At 43.1% G+C, this 18,993-nt stretch overlaps 1 protein-coding gene across 1 annotated transcript in view; it reads left to right on the top strand.

The window, feature by feature from the left end:
- Positions 1-18,993, top strand: part of HDGFL3 (HDGF like 3) — a 48,158-nt gene that overhangs the window by 14,160 nt on the left and 15,005 nt on the right. The window contains exons 2-5 of the mRNA XM_030281499.4: positions 8,624-8,700; positions 11,958-12,096; positions 13,356-13,514; positions 15,060-15,206. Coding sequence (XP_030137359.1) covers positions 8,624-8,700; positions 11,958-12,096; positions 13,356-13,514; positions 15,060-15,206 — 522 coding nt within the window. The remainder of the gene's footprint in view (positions 1-8,623; positions 8,701-11,957; positions 12,097-13,355; positions 13,515-15,059; positions 15,207-18,993) is intronic.

The raw sequence follows: 18,993 nt of genomic DNA, 5'->3' as shown, positions 1-18,993 counted from the left end.
GTCTGTGCCTGCTGCGGGCTGTCTGTGCCTGCTGTGTGCCCACTGTGCCTCTGTGTGCCCACTGTGCCTCTGTGTGCTCACTGTGCCTCTGTGTGCCCACTGTGCCCTCTGTGTGCTCACTGTGCCTCTGTGTGCCCACTGTGCCCGCTGGGGGCTGCCTGGCTAACAGGGCACATCAGCTCATCGTCCCAGGAAACAGAAGTTGGTGTTTGAAGGAGTTGCTTGAATCCTGCAAATAGATGTTCTGGGTGAGCACGTTGAGAGCGTGAGGCTTTGTGTTCTGTGAGCCCGCAGAGAGGGGCATAATGAAGATAAATACGGGCTTGGCTGTGTCTCCATTCCCTCTAGAGGAATGGTGGGACACTCCCAGTCCCATCTCTGCTGCTGCACCTGAACCTCAGAGGGCTGCAGGATACTAAAAATGCTCTATGTTTCCAAGGGACCAAGATTTTGTGTCCTTTTCCCAGGCAACATTTTCTGTTTGAGGCACTTGTTCAGCGGCAAGGAGTGTTTCAGGCCTCTGATGTTTTGTACCCTTTAGCTGCAACTGATGGTAAGGAAACAGGTCACAGAGGAGACAAGCAGGAGGGTTTTCTGTACCCAAAAACCCAGATAATAGTGGAATCTCCAGAGTCTCAAGCTTTAATCCTCCCTAGCAGGAGCCAAAGGCTGCAGTAAGTGAAGGAGACTGTTCCTTTCTTTGTTTCTGGTGTGTGTGTGTCCACCCTGTCACAAACTGGAGGTTTGTGTTCTCCATTGATCACGCTTCCTTACCCAAAACAATCTTAGCCACAAATTATAATGTCAGTAAGGTTTTGTGTATTTTTTGGGAATCTGGACTAAATAACTGCATAGAGATGCTCCATATTCTTCAGCCTGGAAATATTGTGTAAATCTGATTTTTTTCAACTGATTTTTTGGGATAGAAAATGATACTGAAAAAGAAATGGTAAATTAAGCCAGCCAAGTCTAGGAGACTGCAGTATTCTGGAAATTTCTTCCCTTTTGGCTTTACGTATGCTGATAGGAGTATAAAGACTACCAACACTTATTTTAATAAAACTTGGAGAGTGGAATATGGAGCTTTGGGTGGAACAAGTGAGCCTCAAGTATAAATTCAGTTGTGTGTATTTGACCAAATGTCAATGCTCTAGGCCCGCTGCATCTAACTGAAAGTGTTTTTATCAAGTTAACTGGCAAAAAAATCCTACCTCATGAATATAACATTCTTCCTTAAAACCAAACAAAATCAATGAAGTAGTAATATTCTAGTGTAAATATTGGGAGGGAAAAAATATTTCTCAGTCTGAAGAGTTCTTATACCATCCATGCACTATGAGGAGATAAGATACAGAAGGTGTCAGGGTTTATCTGAACACTTTGGGGAGAAAGGTTATATGACTTTTCATGTCTCTTTGGTTTTTAAGAAAAGACTAGGAGGACAGAAATACAATGTTTGTGAATGCCCAGTCCCTGAAATTTCTCACTTATTGATGTCTTAACTGGTTATTTAATTTTTATTTGCTGTATGTCTTCTAAACACATTTTTATATGTGCATTTCTTACACACTCCTATATTTCAAGACAAAAATATTTATAGTAAGATGGTAAAGTAGGATAACCAAATGTTGTCATTAGAAACTGCTTTCATTATGTGTTAGTGGGCTCACTCTTTTGATTTGCTTTGGTGGATGTACATTGCAAACAAAATTTTTATATCTGAGGAATAATTCAGATGAAGGAGAAGCTAGCCTTCACTTTGCTTAAAGGGAAGAAAAGTAAATGTTAAATGTCACTGAGCTGGCAATATTTGTTTAAAATAAGCAAGCTCTCCCCACCCATACACAAATAAAAAGTAATTTTGTAAGCCATGAAACTTAAGAAGTTTATTTTTCTCTGGCTTGCTTTTGTGTGGATTTCCCAGGGTCTGATGTTTTGATGTAGCCTGCATTGCAAGCTGTCTCTCAGCATATGGACTACTTGTCTGCCCATCTTCTGTTGGACAGCCTATTTATCACAAAACATGGGGAAACTTAATATCTCTCTGGCCTTTCTCCTTTTGTCTGGTTTGGCAAAATTGTCTGACGTGTCCCTGAGTTATTGCAGGTAAGAGTCAGACTGCAAACAGTGTGATCACATCCTTTTCTCTCCTAAGGGAAGAGACTGGGAAAACCAGAATCCTAGTGGTAGCACCATTGCTTCGTTCACAGTAGCAGGGAAACACTTCATTTGGAGAAAACAGAGCATTTCTGCAGCAGCCTGGCTTTGGGGTGTGCTCACTGGGAGAATTTCGGTTTGGTAACCTGAAATACAACTCTGACAGAGCTGGAAGTGTGCGTTATTGTGAGTTCCTCTCATTTTAGCAGTGGACCTCAAGTGTTTCTAAGCAGAACAGTGCCAAGGTCCCCATTCATAAAAGTGAGACCGGAGGAGATGCAGTGATTCATGTGGCCAAGGTCATCCCAGGGGCCAGTGGCAGAGAGAGGAGCTGTCTTTGTATCCCCCAAGTCTCTCCCTCTGACTTCCATCCAGCAGCCCCAGGAGTGCAGAGGACTTGAATCACATGAGCAGATCAGTTATCTACAAAGTCATGCATACAGATACCAGTCACGCAGAGCTAAGCTCTGGCCCCATTTTCATATTGGAGATTAAAGCAGCTCTGCAGAAAGTGTATTTCAACTTTCTGTCTTAAAAATATGCTGCTAATTAGGGATGTAAAGGGGCTGAACTCAGCTGCAAGACTGCTGATCTTTCCTAGTAAGACATTGCTGCCAGCATTGTTTGGACTCCAACTAACCCTTCATTGTCTTCTATCTCATTGAGGTCCTGAGCATGCACAGAAAAAAAAAGGAGGCTTGATGTCTTTATATTGTCATTTCTGACTGTCTGCAGGATACCCTTCAGCCATTTTCAGCAGTGTTCAAAAGTATGCTCTGCTGGTTTTAATCTTGTTTTGCTTTTTGTTTTTGCTGGTGGCACTCTTCCATGCCCAGAGACTTTTTTAATTTTTACTTTTGTAGCTGTACAATTCCACCTTATTAAGTTGGATTCTGCTTCCAGTCTCACCCTTCACAGGGTTATCTTTTTTAATGGGTGAAAAAGTGCATATGCCAGCATTCCACACTTGGAGTTCAGGTATGTGATGTACATTGGGGAGTAGTGCTCTGCTTCAAATATCAGTCCTGATACATAAGAGGAAAAGTCAGCAGTCTCCAATCAGCTTTAGTTGGATTCCTCTGCAATTTAAGCACTATGAAATTTTAGTCACAGTTTTAGCTTGAAGCAGGTTGGATTTTTAATTTTTTAATTTTTTTTTTTTTTTTTTTTTTTACATTTTAGGATCCTCTGGGAAAAAAAAATTAATATTTTACATCTTACAGAACAGTATGTTAAATAATGGTTTAGAAAAGATACTGCTATACTGCTGACTCCCAGTAGCATTAGCTATTAAAAAGCATAATAAATCCATTGGAATAAAAATGTTGTAGTAAAGCAAAATATCCTATTTTAATAATGGATTTTGAAGAGTATTGCTTTTATCCATCTAGAGTTCTGCTAATAAGCTAACTGCAAAAAAAAAAAAATCAAGCTGCTTCCATGTGTTGGGCAATAATAAGCAATCTGAGCCACTTTCCAGCAAACACTATAGGCCTCTGCTCAGCTGCTGTGCAGTGACTCCGGGGATTTCAGTGGGAGATGTGGATCTCAGCAATGGTTCTGTGTGCTTTTGCCAATCAAAGGCATTTACACTATCTCAAAACAATCAGCGATTACTGCTCTGCAGTTTTAATTCCCTCTTTTTGCAAAATAAAAGGAAATCTTGTGGTTTCGGTACCCATATTCATCCCTGCATGCTGATGTAAAGTTTTCTTTTCTGTAAATGGGGACCTGATAGGTATTTTTGCATAATACCTTTTTTTTTGTATGTGTGTGTAAAATTCTGTTGGAAAGCAGTAGGACAGGGTCTGGTGGAAAGCCACCCTGACAGCCTGGCATTCCTGCTTCTGAACAGCAGTTTATCCACAGCACAGAGGTTTTGTGATGCCACAAAACATGACAGCTGGAAGGAGATGCCCCTGGGATGCCGGTGCTGCGGCGGTGGGCACAGCAGCCCTCGGTGGGCACTGCAGCCCTCGGTGGGCACCGCAGCCCTCGGTGGGCACAGCAGCCCTCGGTGGGCGCAGCAGCCCTTTCCTGGGCGCTGTGCGAGCGCACAGGGACAAAGCTGCCGCTGGTTCCCATTTTGCAGGGAATGCAGAGCTCTGCAGAGCGCAGCACCCGGGAGGGGGTGCAGCTTCCTCTGCTTCTGCACCAGCCCTCCCAGCCAGCTCCTCAGCCTGTCAGGAACATGCCGCGTTATCCCACGGGCGGGCACGGGGATGATTTGTGCTTGTGGGAGCCGCTGTTGTTGTCCTTGTCGCTGGGCTCTGCTCCGCTTCCCTCCCCAGGGTCCCCAGCCTCAGGGCGAGCGGGGAGGGAGCGCTGCAGTGCCAGGCTGCCCTGACAGCCAAACCCTCCCTGAGCAGTCAGCGATTGCTCGGCACCACCGAGAGCAAAACCCTCGGGCTGCACGCCCATCCTAGCCAGCAAGCTACAGGGTAAGGGTCCTGACAGATTTCTTGCCTCCACCTTGTAGTCAAACACGGTTTGATAAAGCCCCGCTCTGGCTGGAGAGAACCGAGCTGAGTTTTCTGTTCAGCGTTCTTGACCCTAGAAGCCTGGCATTTGTTTACTGGAAAAAAACTCGCAGTTACATCTTTAAAGCTCTGCTGCTTGGTTGGCAAACAAATGCTGGGCAGTGCAGCTCTGCTGAGGTTGTGCAAAAAGAAAGCAATTGTTATTCATTAAGTAGATGACAGCAACGGGAGCTAAGGGGATAAAACTCGAAATCTGAAACCACCTGCTTTAATTTTAGCCATAATTGAAGCGGCTGCCCGTGGTGTTGCTGATGCACATGTCAGATTTGCACGCCATGCTTTGCTCACACTGATGTCTGTGGCAGCGAGCTCCAGCCTTCCCTGGTTCAGGCAGGGATGGAGCTCGTGTTTGATTGCAGGTTATCGCGGGTACTTGAGAATCTGTTTGTTTCCTTCCAGGAGCAAAACACAGTCACAGTCTGGCTCTCTGATAGACAGATGCTTTAGTCATTAGTGAGGTTTCTGTGACTACAACACTGTGTTCTAGTATGGGTGCTCTTTCCTCTTTTGTTCCTGGTTCAAGGCAGCGATGCTTTTTTCGCTCTTGTGCTCATGCGCTCACTCTCTTCCTCTCCCTCCCTCTCTCTGTCTTTGATGTTGCTGATATGGGGAAAAATATCGGATCCAAATCTGCAGCATATTTAACCAAAACATCCTGTAGAATGGGAATAAATTGAGACTGAGTGCAGCAGCAGGAGATTGCAGTATGGTTGCTTGTATTGCTTGATTTCTGCTACAACAAAACAACAGCAATTGTCATGGAGTACCGGGGTTGTTCTGCAGCTAAACAAGCATAAAAGGACTCCACATTCACAGAGGGCAAAGGTGGCCTTACTGGGAATAGGGAGACTGGGCAAAGCTCTCCTCTCACAGCTCTAATGCAGGGATTTGTGTGAAAGAGGTAAAACAGGAAGAGATCTTTCCTAATGGCTGAGAGGGTCTCATCCTTCACTAAATTCCCTGGAGTTTTTGCCAGAGAGTTCAATGGCCCTAAGATAACACTGTCACTTTATATCCAACCTTGTTACAGTACTAGCAACATAAGCCCCAGAGCTGGGAAGCTCACAGCAATATCAGTGAAGGCAGGAAAAGTCTTGACCTCAGCTGCAGAGCAAAATGTTAGAGTGGGAGCATTAACAGTCTCTCCTTGAGCTGTTTGGTGCAGATTTATACTGCATGTGTTTGTATGTGTATGCCAGCTCCCATAAGCTATGAAAAGCTTTTTTATGGTTTCCTGTGATGATACATAGTCAGAAGGGATACTTGGATGGATAAAGAAATATGCCACAAAATGGGGAGCAGGTGAGCTGCATGACAGATGTGTGTTCTGTCCTTTGTTGATTTGGTGCTGCTCCTTAGCTAACAGTATTAAGTGCTGGGAATAAGACAGAAGGCTTAACTCCACTTGGGATACTGCTTAGGAGATCCTCACTGCTTTAGAGCATAATACATTGTGTGATGTAAGATCTCCAATCCCTTCTGGTCAGCATTTCCTACTAAGCATGTCTTCATTCCCCCCCTTTACTGATCATTTACAGCTGTTTACTTTATTTCATGAGAGATCCTGAGAGGGCTGAGGCAGTCACTGGGCTGTGCTGCTCTGTAATGCAGCCCAGAACTGGCGCCGTGTTTCAAGTGGCCAAATGAGATTTGCACTCAAGTCCCAGCAGACACTGTTTGTCTCAGTCAAAGGAGTCCACATTTTTCTGGGGTCTGGTATCTGGACATCTTCCTTGTCGCAATAAAGAGGAGGATGGCTATGGCATCCAGACAGTCGAGGTGTGTTACCTCTCCCTGTACTTGATAAACTGCCAGCACAGCCTTTTGCTCTGACATGTGGGTACTTCCATCTTGAAGGAGGTGTAAAATGTTTTGCAGACATGCAGTATCTCCCTGACTTGCTATCAGTTTGGAAAGGGAGTTGCAGTGGTTTTGACCTGCAGTCTTTTTATCACTCTTATAATAAGTCTAATACCTGTATTTCAATAATGAATTGTGAGCAAACAGCAAATAGCAACCTTATGGGCACTTTCTTAAAAAAACAAATAGTTCATGTCAGAAAATGATGAGCTTTAAAGTAATATCTTTGACAGCTTTCCTTTATGTAGTTCTGATGATAAAGAGGACACCAAAAAGCCTGTCGTGTTGTTTCAGTTCCTCCTTTCACACAGCTGAGCTAAAGGGGAGTGAGCATGTTCATCCTCCACCAGTGTGTATTTCCCTTCTATATGCATTTAAACAATATATTCTCCTTTTATTTATCAAATTATTAGCTTGGTTAAGTACAAGAAAGAAGTAATTGCTGTGCTCACAAGACATGTGACACCAGTGACAATCCCGTATTGTCTCCTGCAGACTGTGCTGGGAGGTGGGCGCATGGTGACACATGACCCAGCGTGCCAGAGCCCCACCATACACACCCCTGAGGGAATGGTTTGGAAGTGCTCTCAGATCTCCAGATTTTGGTGCAGCTTCAGAGAATGTTCCAGTTAGACTGAAAAGATAGGCATCCATTTCTTCTGCAGAGAGGAGTCTTGTGATGTTACAGTTCCACATGTGGCTCTCGTTTCTCCATCCCCAAGAGGTGTCCTTGCAGAAAGACCAAAAGGGTTTGAATTCTTACCAAAGCTCATACTCCTTTGAAAGCTACGTAGCCAAGCAGATGCTTTACCGTGAAAGAGGACATCCTTTGAAAACAATCTGGTGCTTATTAATCAATAAGAATTCAGTGTTAGGGGTCCTTCAGCAAGAAAAGCAAAGGAAAGCACATGTGGGTCTGGCCTTCTGAGTGAAAACATGCAGGTTCCATCCCTGCTCTGCTGAGGAACAGATTTTGTATAGCAGTTATGTCAGCACTTTGCTCTCAGTTGCAGTGACATTTGGCAGGATGCTGGTGTTGAGACTGAGCTGCCTTAGACCAGGCACCAGGCCATTCACCCGCTCACTGGTGCTGCCCTGTAGATATGTAGATTCATTAGGCTCTCTCTTAGCCAGAGAGTTCTCTGGACACTTAATTTCACACACCCACATATGCTCAGCGGTGCTGTTTCTGGGAAGGCAGGCTCTAGGTTCTTATTTAAAGCTTTGCTGTGTTTCTGGTTTATGTGGGTAGGCACCTGGACTCTCTTATTTCTGTTGCAGGGGAATGCAAAATTAGGCATAGACAAGATTGAGTCCTGGGCCTCACCTCCTGCCTCACAACCAATGCTCTCAGACATTGGGAGAAGGGGTTTGGGCACTGCTCAGCCTGAGGGGTTTGTTTGAATTACCAGCTCTACCTCAGGAGAACACCCTCAGCATCCCTCCTTTCACTGCTTTGCAGCTGTAGCCTGTCTTTTAAAATGTGAAAGAAGAGAGAGGGTAGGGAGGGAGTGGTAATCAAATCCAGTTATCGGGGTGTTGTAGGGGAAGGAGAGTCCCTGGCCCTCCTCCCTGGCATGCATTACACATTTTACACTCTGTATCACCATCACCACAGGAAGCACCACTGGGAGATTGTCCTGTTTTCCAGCTGCAGAGTCCCAGAGTCCCATCTGTTCCCCATTTGTTGCAGAAGTTATTGAGGTGGCTGTCTGAGACAGGCAGGATTACCCTCTGGGCTTCGATGCCTTTGATGAGGCAGCATCTGAAGTTAACACTTAAATTAAGCAGAGTTTATTTTATTGCCTTTGTGTATTATAATGCCCATGAAATAATTAAAACTTTGTGTGTGCTCCCGAGTCTTATCCTGTCTCCTTGCAGTATTTCATATTCTGACTTTGCCTGAAAAACCAGGAGCTGTCTTCCCTTCCCCATCCCAGCACACAGTGGGACCTCCCAAGGCTGCAGGATAACTGTGCTAGCACCTCCATGGCTTGGTTGGGATTCTTGGATGAGGGACACCACTTTTGGGAATAATCTTTTTCCCACTGTTTTCTGTCTTACAGATTGATGAACTTCCTGAAGGAGCCGTCAAGCCTCCAGCAAATAAGTACCCCATCTTCTTTTTTGGGACTCATGAAACGTAAGTGAATGAGCGTGACCTGTTCCTTTGGAAATGCCTTTTTCCACTGCAGCTAGCATAATCTCCTCTGATTTCATTGGAACAAATCCTGACTGAAGCCATTGGGAGCCTAGAGAAAGGTCCTGCAAGCCCAACTCATTTGTATTAACAAATGGGAGTGAAAGCTGAAAATAGTTGGGAATGCTGCTGCCTTCATGGTTTACCATGAGCTAAACGTAAAAGCCTGTGTATCCTGTAAAGAAATGTGTTGACATGAACTCGTTAAAGAGTCTGAAAAAGCACTGAACTCAGAGGCAGAGACAAATATTTTTTACTTGGATGTCCATGATAGCAGAGATCAGGCTCTTGTGTTTGGACATGTTTGAGCTCGTGTCCTGTGTGAGAACTCACTTGGTAGTTTGTGATATGAAAGGAAGCAGAGCCCAGAGTCTCAGGCAGAGCTTTAAAATATGTGCATGCCTGGGAAATTTGTGCTGGGATATTGTAGCATGGAGCTCACAGAAGTGATAGAAGAACTGAGCTGGCTGAGCTGATAGGGAAAGAAAGGAATCAGAGCACAAGAGGTAAGTTAGGTTTCATCATAATTGCTACAAGGTACAGAGTTTCAATATTATAATGTACATGTCTCTAGTTTAAACTTTGTCTGAGATAGCTAAAAAATAAGTCACATCCCATTTTGCGAAATATTTTCATTTTAAAACTTTTCCTTCCCCATTTGCAGGTAACATGTTTTCTAGAATTCCTTTAAATCTGGAAAAAATTAAATTCTGATGGTATTTTATATTCAATGTTAGAGGCTTGAAGCTTTATTGAAAATGTATTGTTTGTTTTTGAATTTTAATGTTATTACAGAATATTATAAGCTCCATAACTCATACATCACATTTTATTTTTCAAAAATCTTTAAAGGCAGTTTCTGCTTTATGAAGTTCATAATAGCCTCTCTTTACTTAAAATAGTTCTTCTATTTTTTCTAGTTTCATTGCCAAAATGAAACAACCTGATGTTTTGATACATTGTAGTCTACTAGTACTGTCACAAAACAATCCAAAAAGAATAAAGTTTAAATAAACTTACAATGCTTTCAAATCAAAAACCAAAATGTAATCATTTTTTAATGAAACATCATTTTTGATAAACATTTAAGAAAAAAACTGACCACTTTTATTCCAAAATGGATGAATCCCAAACTGAGAATCTCTTTTGATTTGTATTTAGTGAGCTGAATATCTCACTGTAGCATCTGAAACAGAAAATCAGTTTGTAGTTCCTACCTTATGAATGTAAAAGACTAACTGTTAAAAATGAACTGTAGATTGCAGCTCCTTAGTTTTATAGCAGAGCAATAGAAACTTATTCTCTCCCAGTGGCAATGAATGCATTTCAAGCAAAGATGTAGACAGTTTTCCAGTGTTTACTTCACATAAAAGGCTGTAGAAACATTTCCTTACATTATTGTTGAGCTAAGTTAAGGTAGCTCATACTAAGTTTCATACAGTCTTCCTTTGTTATTTGTGTTAGAACTGTTTGTTTATATTTTTGACAACAAGGAGATATCTCCTAGTATTAGCAAAAGCATAGATAACATAATTTATTCAGTGTAGCATTTAATATTAACATGACATCTGTTAGTTTGGAAATCATTGTTTGACTTTCAGGTAAAAATGCATTCTTGGATTTGTAATTATATGATTAAGATATTTCTCAATATCCAACTGAATGTGGATCCCATGCTGTCCCACAAGGAGTTAGAAAGAAGCTCTTTCCTCAGGGATTTGTCATCTGATGACTTTTTAGCAACCAGTTGGCTCTGCATTGGCAAACTGCTTGGCCAGTGGGATGATTTAAGTGAATGGAACTTTGCACATTCATAAATGCTGGGCATAAATCAGGTGTTAATCTGAAATAATGATTGCGGAAAGGAAGAAATATTATCCTGTGATTAAGGCATTAGACTGAGACTGAAAAGAGCTGGTTTTACCTCTGCTATCAGTTTGAGTTTGACCTTGGACAAATCTTTGTACCTCAGAATCTCATCTGCAAAAAAGGGCAGACTCCCAATGTCATGCTGAGGTTACAACAATAAATGTGTTGGATGTGGTGGAGCTCCACAATCCCACAGCAAAGGAGACCAGAGAGTTAATATGAATTGCAAAGATCATCAGGAAAGTAGGACAGTGATTATGGTGAAGGATATTGGGACTTGCTCAGTTCTGGTCATTGATGACGCAGAATCTTTACATGTGGGAATGAAGGGGTCTTTTTGCCTTCATTGTTTTAATTTAACTTGTGGTTACAATCTCAATGTCACAATGCAGAATACAGTAGATATAGATACCCAACAAAAAGAAAGTTATGCTTCCTTCAGTTTAAGAGTTAAGAAGAAGCTAGAGTTTTACTGTAATGTGTGTAGAAAATTCAGGACAAATCATCACTCTTCTTTTTTTATTAATTATTTGTCCCTGCATTGTGGTGCTTGTGCCTGAAATTAGTTGGCCCGGTGTGTAGCTGACTTAGGCAGCAGCAAAGCACAAAATCCCTCCTTTGCTGTGCTGTCTAAAAAACTATTTGGCCACAAGCACCCTGTGTGTCTCATTGTTTCCTTGTATTACTCATCTGCCTATATTCATCCATTGTTTTTTGTTCTTATATGAAATTATAAGATTTTTGGGAAAGGACATTTTTATTGTGTTTCTGCAGAATTTAGTATGCGGGGGGCTAATTCCAAGAAAGCAGCTCCCAGGCTTACTGGAAGTATAGAAAATAATAAATGCCACTGCTTTTTCTATCCCACAGTACGAGGGATAAATTTTGGCTCATGGATCCTAGGCACTCCTTACATGCTTAACTTTTCATGTGGCATTTTTGAGACCTTTCTGGATTTATAACACTAGAACTGGAAGTTTGGTCCCTTGCTATCGCAAGCAATGGCATCATAAACAGTTTCATAAACTTTCATAAACTGTTCAAGTGCCAGTTCCCAGCAGTACTTAATAAAATAGAGATGTTTCAGTTGTTTCTAGAGATACCCAGCATGATTTTACTACATCAAACATCAGGATGGTGAGCCAATCCATTAAATCAGACTCACAGCAGTAACTCAAAGCCAGTGTAACAAAAAATAAATAAATAAAACTAGAAAAGAAATCATTGAATGAACAGAAGACTACGGAAAGCTTTTGCACTGTTAATGTTATGATTTTTTGAAGGGGAGAGTGATGAGTCCTTTTTTGAATGTTACCTCTGTTAAAATGCAGTGCGTTCCTGGGGCCCAAAGACCTTTTCCCATATAAAGAATATAAAGATAAGTTTGGGAAATCGAACAAGCGAAAAGGATTTAATGAAGGCCTGTGGGAAATAGAAAACAACCCTGGAGTAAAGTTTACTGGATATCAGGTAAATGACTTTCACATCTATTGCTCCTATCTTTCTTGTTTTCTCCTTTTACTGCTTGTCAAAGTGAGCATTTTAAGAGTGATGTGTAAGGTTCTGGTTTTGATGGAGCAAAAAAGTTTCACAGCTCTGGTAATTGTGTAATGTAAAGACAACTGTGGCCTCACACTGTGACAAATGGAACTTTAATCATACTGCAGAGCCTTTTGCTTTCTGTGACATTCTGGGGTGGTGAAGTGGAAAATTCTGCAACACATTTAGTTAAATTAAAAATGGATGGTTTTATTTACTCCTGTACAAACATGAATAATTTCTGACTTCTTCTTTCTGTTGTTTATTTTTATATCAGGCTCCATGTATTTTACACAGACCTTAAGGTCACTGCACTTTTGATTTTTACATTTGGCAGTGCCAAAGCTAAGAGGAGTGAGGAGGTGGAGGGTTAAGCTGCTGGTAGGAGACAGTTGCTGCTGTACAATAGCTCTCCCTGTTGGGTATCCAGAGCAGAAAGTCGTGAAGCTGGAGGGGGAGAAGAGTAGTTGGTGGGCTGTATAAAACAAAGAACTTTTCTCATTAAAAAAATGTGCTCCTTTGAAGGCAGGAATCACCTCCAAAAGAAGACAAACACCTATTACATTATTATCACAAAACACTACAAGCCAGCGATACAGACCACCTGCAGAAAAGCTGCTGCCTCTCTCAGTTCCTGTTTCATATTTTCAGCCCTACACATGTTTTGCATACACCTGGGGATTTTAAAAAAATCCAGTGAATAGTCTGTGGGAGATGGGCTGTCAAAGAGTGCTCAGCCTGCTGGTCAGGGTTTGCTTTTCCAAAACACAGAGATCTTGCCCTTTGAGAGGAGTGTAACAGCCATCTTCTCCCACAAAAAAGGTCTCTGCTATTGCAGCCAAAGTATGAAAGTTTCAGTAGTTTTTCCCAGAGTAGAACATGCCAGGTCTCTCCACTGAGCAGCCCTTACTTCTCCTCCAGCAAACACATTTTTGTTATTGGATCTTCTGTTCCTGTGTAAACCCTTCAGAACATGCTATCCCAGAATCTGCATCTGAAAACTGAGTTCAAGTGGTGATTGAGAGAATTGTCTTTGCAGCCCTTTTTCCTGATAATTGCAAAAATAACCTGAGCTCTTCTTAACTATATCAATTAAAGTGTGAGCTGTTCATTTCCATCTATCTTCAATGCAGAACAAAAATCAAGTAATAGGTATTAGTGATATTTTTATTGTTGTTGTTATTTTAAAGGCAATTCAGCAACAGAGCTCATCAGAAACTGAAGGAGAAGGAGGAAATACAGCAGATGCCAGCAGTGAGGAGGAAGGTGATCGGGTAGAAGAGGATGGAAAAGGAAAAAGAAAGAATGAAAAAGCCGGCTCAAAACGGAAAAAATCCTACACTTCAAAGGTTATCCTCTGACTCTTCCTGTGTTTATCCATGGGTATTTATAATTGGAATACTGTTCACCTCATGGAAATTTGTTCTTCCTCCTTTAGCATTTTGATTCTGATACCAGGACAGTGGTGTTCAAATAGGCAAAGGGGAGTCCTCTTACTTTGTAGACAGCCTTGGTGAGAAACCAGTTGAAATACTCTGCCCAGTTCTAGTGCACTGAGAAGAAGGTGAAACTGTGGGAAGGAGATCAGAAGGTCTGGGAAGAAAACCCATGCAAAGATGGATTGATAGGTTTGATCATCTCAGATAGGTCTCTCCCCAAGAAGAAGAAAAAAGTCCTTAGGAGTGGGCCTTCTGAGAGCCATGAGTTCAGGTTTGGTTCCTGTCCAGGAGAATTGAAGCTTCCCCTCCCATCTCCCAGAAAGATCTGGTAGGGTCAGAGGTGCTCTACTGCTCCTCTTGTAGCTGAGTGTAAAATGCTTCAGGCCAGGATACAGAATGGGAAGGTGGAAGAACTAATTCATTAAGCAGGGAGAAGGATGCTCAATTTGTAGACATAAGACCTGCACTGTAGTACCTACCAGCCCTGTTAATATCTTAAGTAATAGTGTAGATCAGGAAGCTAGGAGTAATGTGTCTGTCTCACAGTGGCTGGTGGACAAAATCTCCTGAGAAGTGACACCTTTGGGTTCAGAAAGACTTCTCACTTGTCACCTGGGGTGAAGGGGAGCAACATAATAGTCATTTGTTCTGGTTCTGTGTGTGCCTCCAGGGCTGCACTTCGCCTGAAAAATTGTGCAAAGTGTGGCAGAGTCAATTTGTTCACATTCATGTTATTCTTCTCTGAAAGTGAAAACTAATGGAAATGAGAAGAAGCAAGCAAACAATATGATCCAGACACAGTCTGGGGGAGAGTGTGAATTTTTGTGGTTGATCCACCAAGCAAATGTATTTTCACCCCTTTTGTGTGTTTTATATCAGAAATTCAGGTATGGTCTACCATCTTCTTTCCAGAAGACTGGGCAGAGAGTTATGAAAATGGTGGCTTAATGCCACAATTTATCCTTTTGTACTGTAGAATTGCATAACATAAAGGAATGTAAAGGAAAAGATGTATTGGTTCCACATGGCTCTAATGTTAATATATTAAAGCTGACAGCACTAAAAAAAAAAGGTATGGAAAGCAGCTCTGCTAATGTTATTCTCATTTTACATCTCTGTGTTTAATCAAAACTTTTGCCAAGCTGGCACCATCTGTTTCATTAACTAGCAAAACCTACAGGTGACCCAGCACTAATACCGAGCTCCTATTACTGGGTCTGTCTTTCAGTCAATTGAGCTGCCAACCTGTGCTGAACACAGAATTTCAGAGAAATTTCATTCATTGATGGCAGTAACTCCAGCTACTTCACCTGAAAAATGCTTTTCACCCCCTCCCCAGTATTCACCTTGAACAGGGAAATGCGAGATCAGACTGCATTCCACATACATTTCAGAAGTGTATTTCTATGGCTGAACCTCAGGTTTTAATTTTAACTTTGTTGTTAATCATTTTAGAAATCCTCCAAGCAGTCACGGAAATCTCCTGGAGATGAAGATGATAAGGACTGCAAAGAGGAAGAAAATAAGAGCAGCTCTGATGCTGGGGACGCAGGCAATGACACAAGAAACACTTCTTCAGATTTGCAGAAAACCAGTGAAGGGGTAATCTTCTGTTCCTGTCATTCACATCCCATGCAGTTTGCTCCTGGGGGGCTTTGGAGCCGAGGTGACCTGTGTGTACCATGTGCCACCTTCTTGGGTTACATTTCAGTGCTCAGAATGTGTCTTGAACAGAAACATGGACTTGGTGCTTGCAGTGGTACAAATTTTGCTTTAGAGAAATGACTGAAAAAGAACATTATTTTTGTTCTGACACTTGCATAGATGTCAGCTGAGAGCAGCTACTGAAAAGCATGACCTGGAATGATGCAAAATTGATGTGAGAGCAGAATCAGACTGTTTGCATAATGCATGTTGGCTCACTAACAGGGGGAGCCTGCTTACCCTTTCACACTTGTTTAATTTGTGGGGTCCCAGAGCCTTCTTCGGGGTTCTTGAGGATTCATGTGCTCATGATAGACTCTGCATACTGCAGGTTCCAGAACAGATGTTGCCCTGAGCTAAGACCTTCCAAGGACAGGATATGCAGTCTGCTCCAGAGCAGCTTCCTACAATCTCCTTGTGTGTTTGTGTCAGTAGTGTGTTTATATCAGTATTACTTTGTTGTGACCACAACAACAAGAGGGGCAGGCTGAGCAGGGGGATTAGCATGGCAGCTGGTTACTCAGCCACCTTTAACAACCCCTGCTATTTCTAAGCCTTTGGAGCAGCACAATCCTCTCTGCTCCAGCACTTACAGCTCCAGCTCAGAACCAGTCCTTGTGCAGTTCCCATGCCAAGGCTCTGCCACGTGGGCAGCAGCCGGGCTGGGCTGCTGCAGGAGCTGAGTGACACAAATCCCCAGGTGTGAGAGGAGGCCAGCCAGCACAGCTCTCGTCTGACACTCTGAGGTGCCTTAGCACCCAGCTGCGTGCTCAGCCACAGCCCTTTCTCACAAAACCCAGCCTCTGGCGAGCTGCTGTTGTCTCCCACTCACACTCCTCCCAGAGTTTCCTTTCCCTGTGTCTCTCTGCAGTGCAGTTGTTTTGTGACTCTGCTTTATAAAGACTTTGATAGGTGGCTCATGGGGTCACAAGGAAAATTTACTCTCTCATTCACTTTGAACAAGCTGCTGGCTTCAGCCAGGGACTGATGCAAGGAGCCAGTGCCCAGATGTGCCCTCCCAGCCTCTCACCCACAGCGTGTCAGAGGCTGATGAGTGTGTCCCATGTTCTGCCTAGTGAACCCTAGGCAAATAGGTTTGAGTGAGAAAACTGTTTGTAAGATGCATTTTAGGTAACAAGAGGTTCAGCAGGCCCTGCTGTGTTTCCTGTGTTTGTGGCAGTGACAGGGGATATGTCTGTGAACTTCAAGCACATTTTCCATGTAAGGACAAAATACTTACTGAGGTAGGTCAGTCACAGTCTAAGTGGCTAAAATGTCACACAGGATGTTGGCTTTGTGGCTGTTGCCATTCATATGGCTCTTTCTTCTGGGTGTCACATGCTTGTGACATGCTTGGGAGAGTCCCGCATGCTACATTGTGGTGCTTCTCAGCATTTTCAGGATTACAGATATTCTAACCTCTGTGCTGAAATACTGAAATACTGTCAACAGTCTTATCCTTCCTGCCAGCACCAACTTGGAGAAATATCCAGAGTCAATACTGTCATACCCATGTGGGGAGGTGGCTCTGCACCAACTTCTGCAGCCCCATCGTGCAGCCTTGAACTCATGCTTGAGCAACCACTCTGTTAATAGGTCTTGGATGCTTTTAATGTTATGGAAAAGGTGGAGTTTTAGTAATACAGATTAAAGAGACAACAGGGATGTTGTTTTAAGGGCAGCTTGAGATGAAAGCACCGATAAGTTTGGAAAAATTCACATCCACCTATTTCACCTTGGCCATTTTTGCTGCAAAATCATTTCACACATGAAACGTGTAGATCTCTTGAGTGTTTGACTTTTTGTCAGTAGTGCAATTCTCTTTGAGGACCAGGAGGGGACACTCCATCTCCTGCTGCTCCTCAGAGCCAGACCAAGTGTCTTTTTAGAAGGTCTGCCTTTAGAAGACACAGGGCAATTGGGGGAAGAGTAGCAGGTTCTTTTTCAGTTGGTGTTAAACAGCCAGTCCCGCAGCGTGTCCGGATGGGCGAGCTGGGACACGGGGCCAGCTGTCCTGCTGGACACTGCAGCCATGTCCTGCTGGACATCCAGACTAAAGCTCTGCTGCAGGGCACTGAGCTCCTCCAGCCCACACTCTTGGACTTCTGTGCTGTGAAAAGGAAGGTTGAAAAGGACCGAGATGCACCTGGAGAGCTGGGATATGATCCTTCTGTTCGCACACATGAATTCAGACGAATGTCTCAACCTGCTAAAGGCACCACCACAGATGAGATAATGGTCTCTTTGGAGTCACTTGGCTCATGAGCAGAGCCCTGGGCCAGCAGCAGGCAGTGTGAAGAGGATGGGGCTGCTGCCCTGCCCAGTCCCACTGTCCCCAGGCCGGGGATGCTGCTGTGGCCCTGAGATGGTGCCGGACCCTCTGGGACGGCCGCGGGGTGCGGCCTGGGGCTGCTCAAAACAAGGTGTAGAAAGATAAACCCTGAATCAGATATCCAATATCAGGGCCCTGATCTCAAGGACAGGTGTGTTTCATTGCCATGGTTTTGCCACTGCCTTCTCATGGAGGCTGGGCCGCCGTGACGGCTCAAGTGGCTTGGCCGAGGTGCTCCCGCTGGGCTGAGAGCGCCTTTGGCCCCTGCTCTGCACCTCCCAGGCCTCAGACTCTGCAAGGCCTGCCTGGAGGATATGAGCTTTTCTCTTAGTAATACTACTAATAATGAGGTAGTAATTACCTTTCATAATGCCTGGACTGGAGGCTGAAGGCCCATCTCTCCTCCTCAGATCAGATGGAATCCTGCCTTTTAATCACACTCTTACCCTCAGCATTAGAGGGATCTTCTTGAAGGGATAAACAGCCGAAGTCAGATGATTGCAGGAGCAGCTTCACCTATATTTTTTAATGAAAATTCTAACCTCCAGGTGGTAGAGGTAAGCTTGAAAATGTGAAGTGATGGCTTCCTGAAGACTCAAACCCAGAGCAAATAAAAGTGCTTTCAGAGCTGTTATATTTTTTTCAGCCGATTTCATACTGTTCAAGGGCTCAACTTGTGATTTTCTTTTTATCCCTTGGGTAGACAAAGGTGCTTTTTTTTTTTTTTTATCTTCATCCCTTAGTTTCTGAGCTATTCTTGAGTACTATGGGCACTTTCAAGAAAGAGATGTTTCCTCAGTCCCAACCATAGTTGGTCATTGTGCCCTATCACTACATATTTTTCAAGCTCTTTCCCTAACTGCTGTTCTTTGTCTGATTCCTTCCCCAGAAAGATGCAGAGCCTGAACCTCAGGGGTTAGTCATCCAGTATTAATTAACTAATAGTGTATTAGCTAAGACAACCCATCCCAGAGTTTGCTCAAATCTTGAGTCACAGAATCTTCCCAGAATTGTTTTCTGCTGTTAAATACTAAATTGTTTTGGGTTTCTCAGATTACCACGTAAAGAGAATTTTCTGGTGGAAAGGTATTCATGGCCCTGTGCTGTTTACTTTCATGATATTAAATTAGCTCATAAATTAGTGAATTCATGTCAGCAGATTTACATTCCTCATTTAAATCTCTGGTGACTTGTGTCTTTAGTTCTTGGCTGGCATAACTCTGAATCTTTTTAACTGAACACCTAAACTGATTTTTACTTTTATTTTCTGTATGGCCATGTACTCATGTTTGAAAGCTGGCTGTGGTTCTGGCCTTATTAGTGAGAGTTTGAAGGTCAGGGCCAGCACATGGG

Source organism: Taeniopygia guttata, chromosome 10 (genome assembly GCF_048771995.1).
Source record: "Taeniopygia guttata chromosome 10, bTaeGut7.mat, whole genome shotgun sequence".
NCBI lineage: Eukaryota > Metazoa > Chordata > Aves > Passeriformes > Estrildidae > Taeniopygia > Taeniopygia guttata.
The sequence above is the reverse complement of the archived record's forward strand: the minus strand, read 5'-3'. Positions and strand labels throughout refer to the sequence as shown.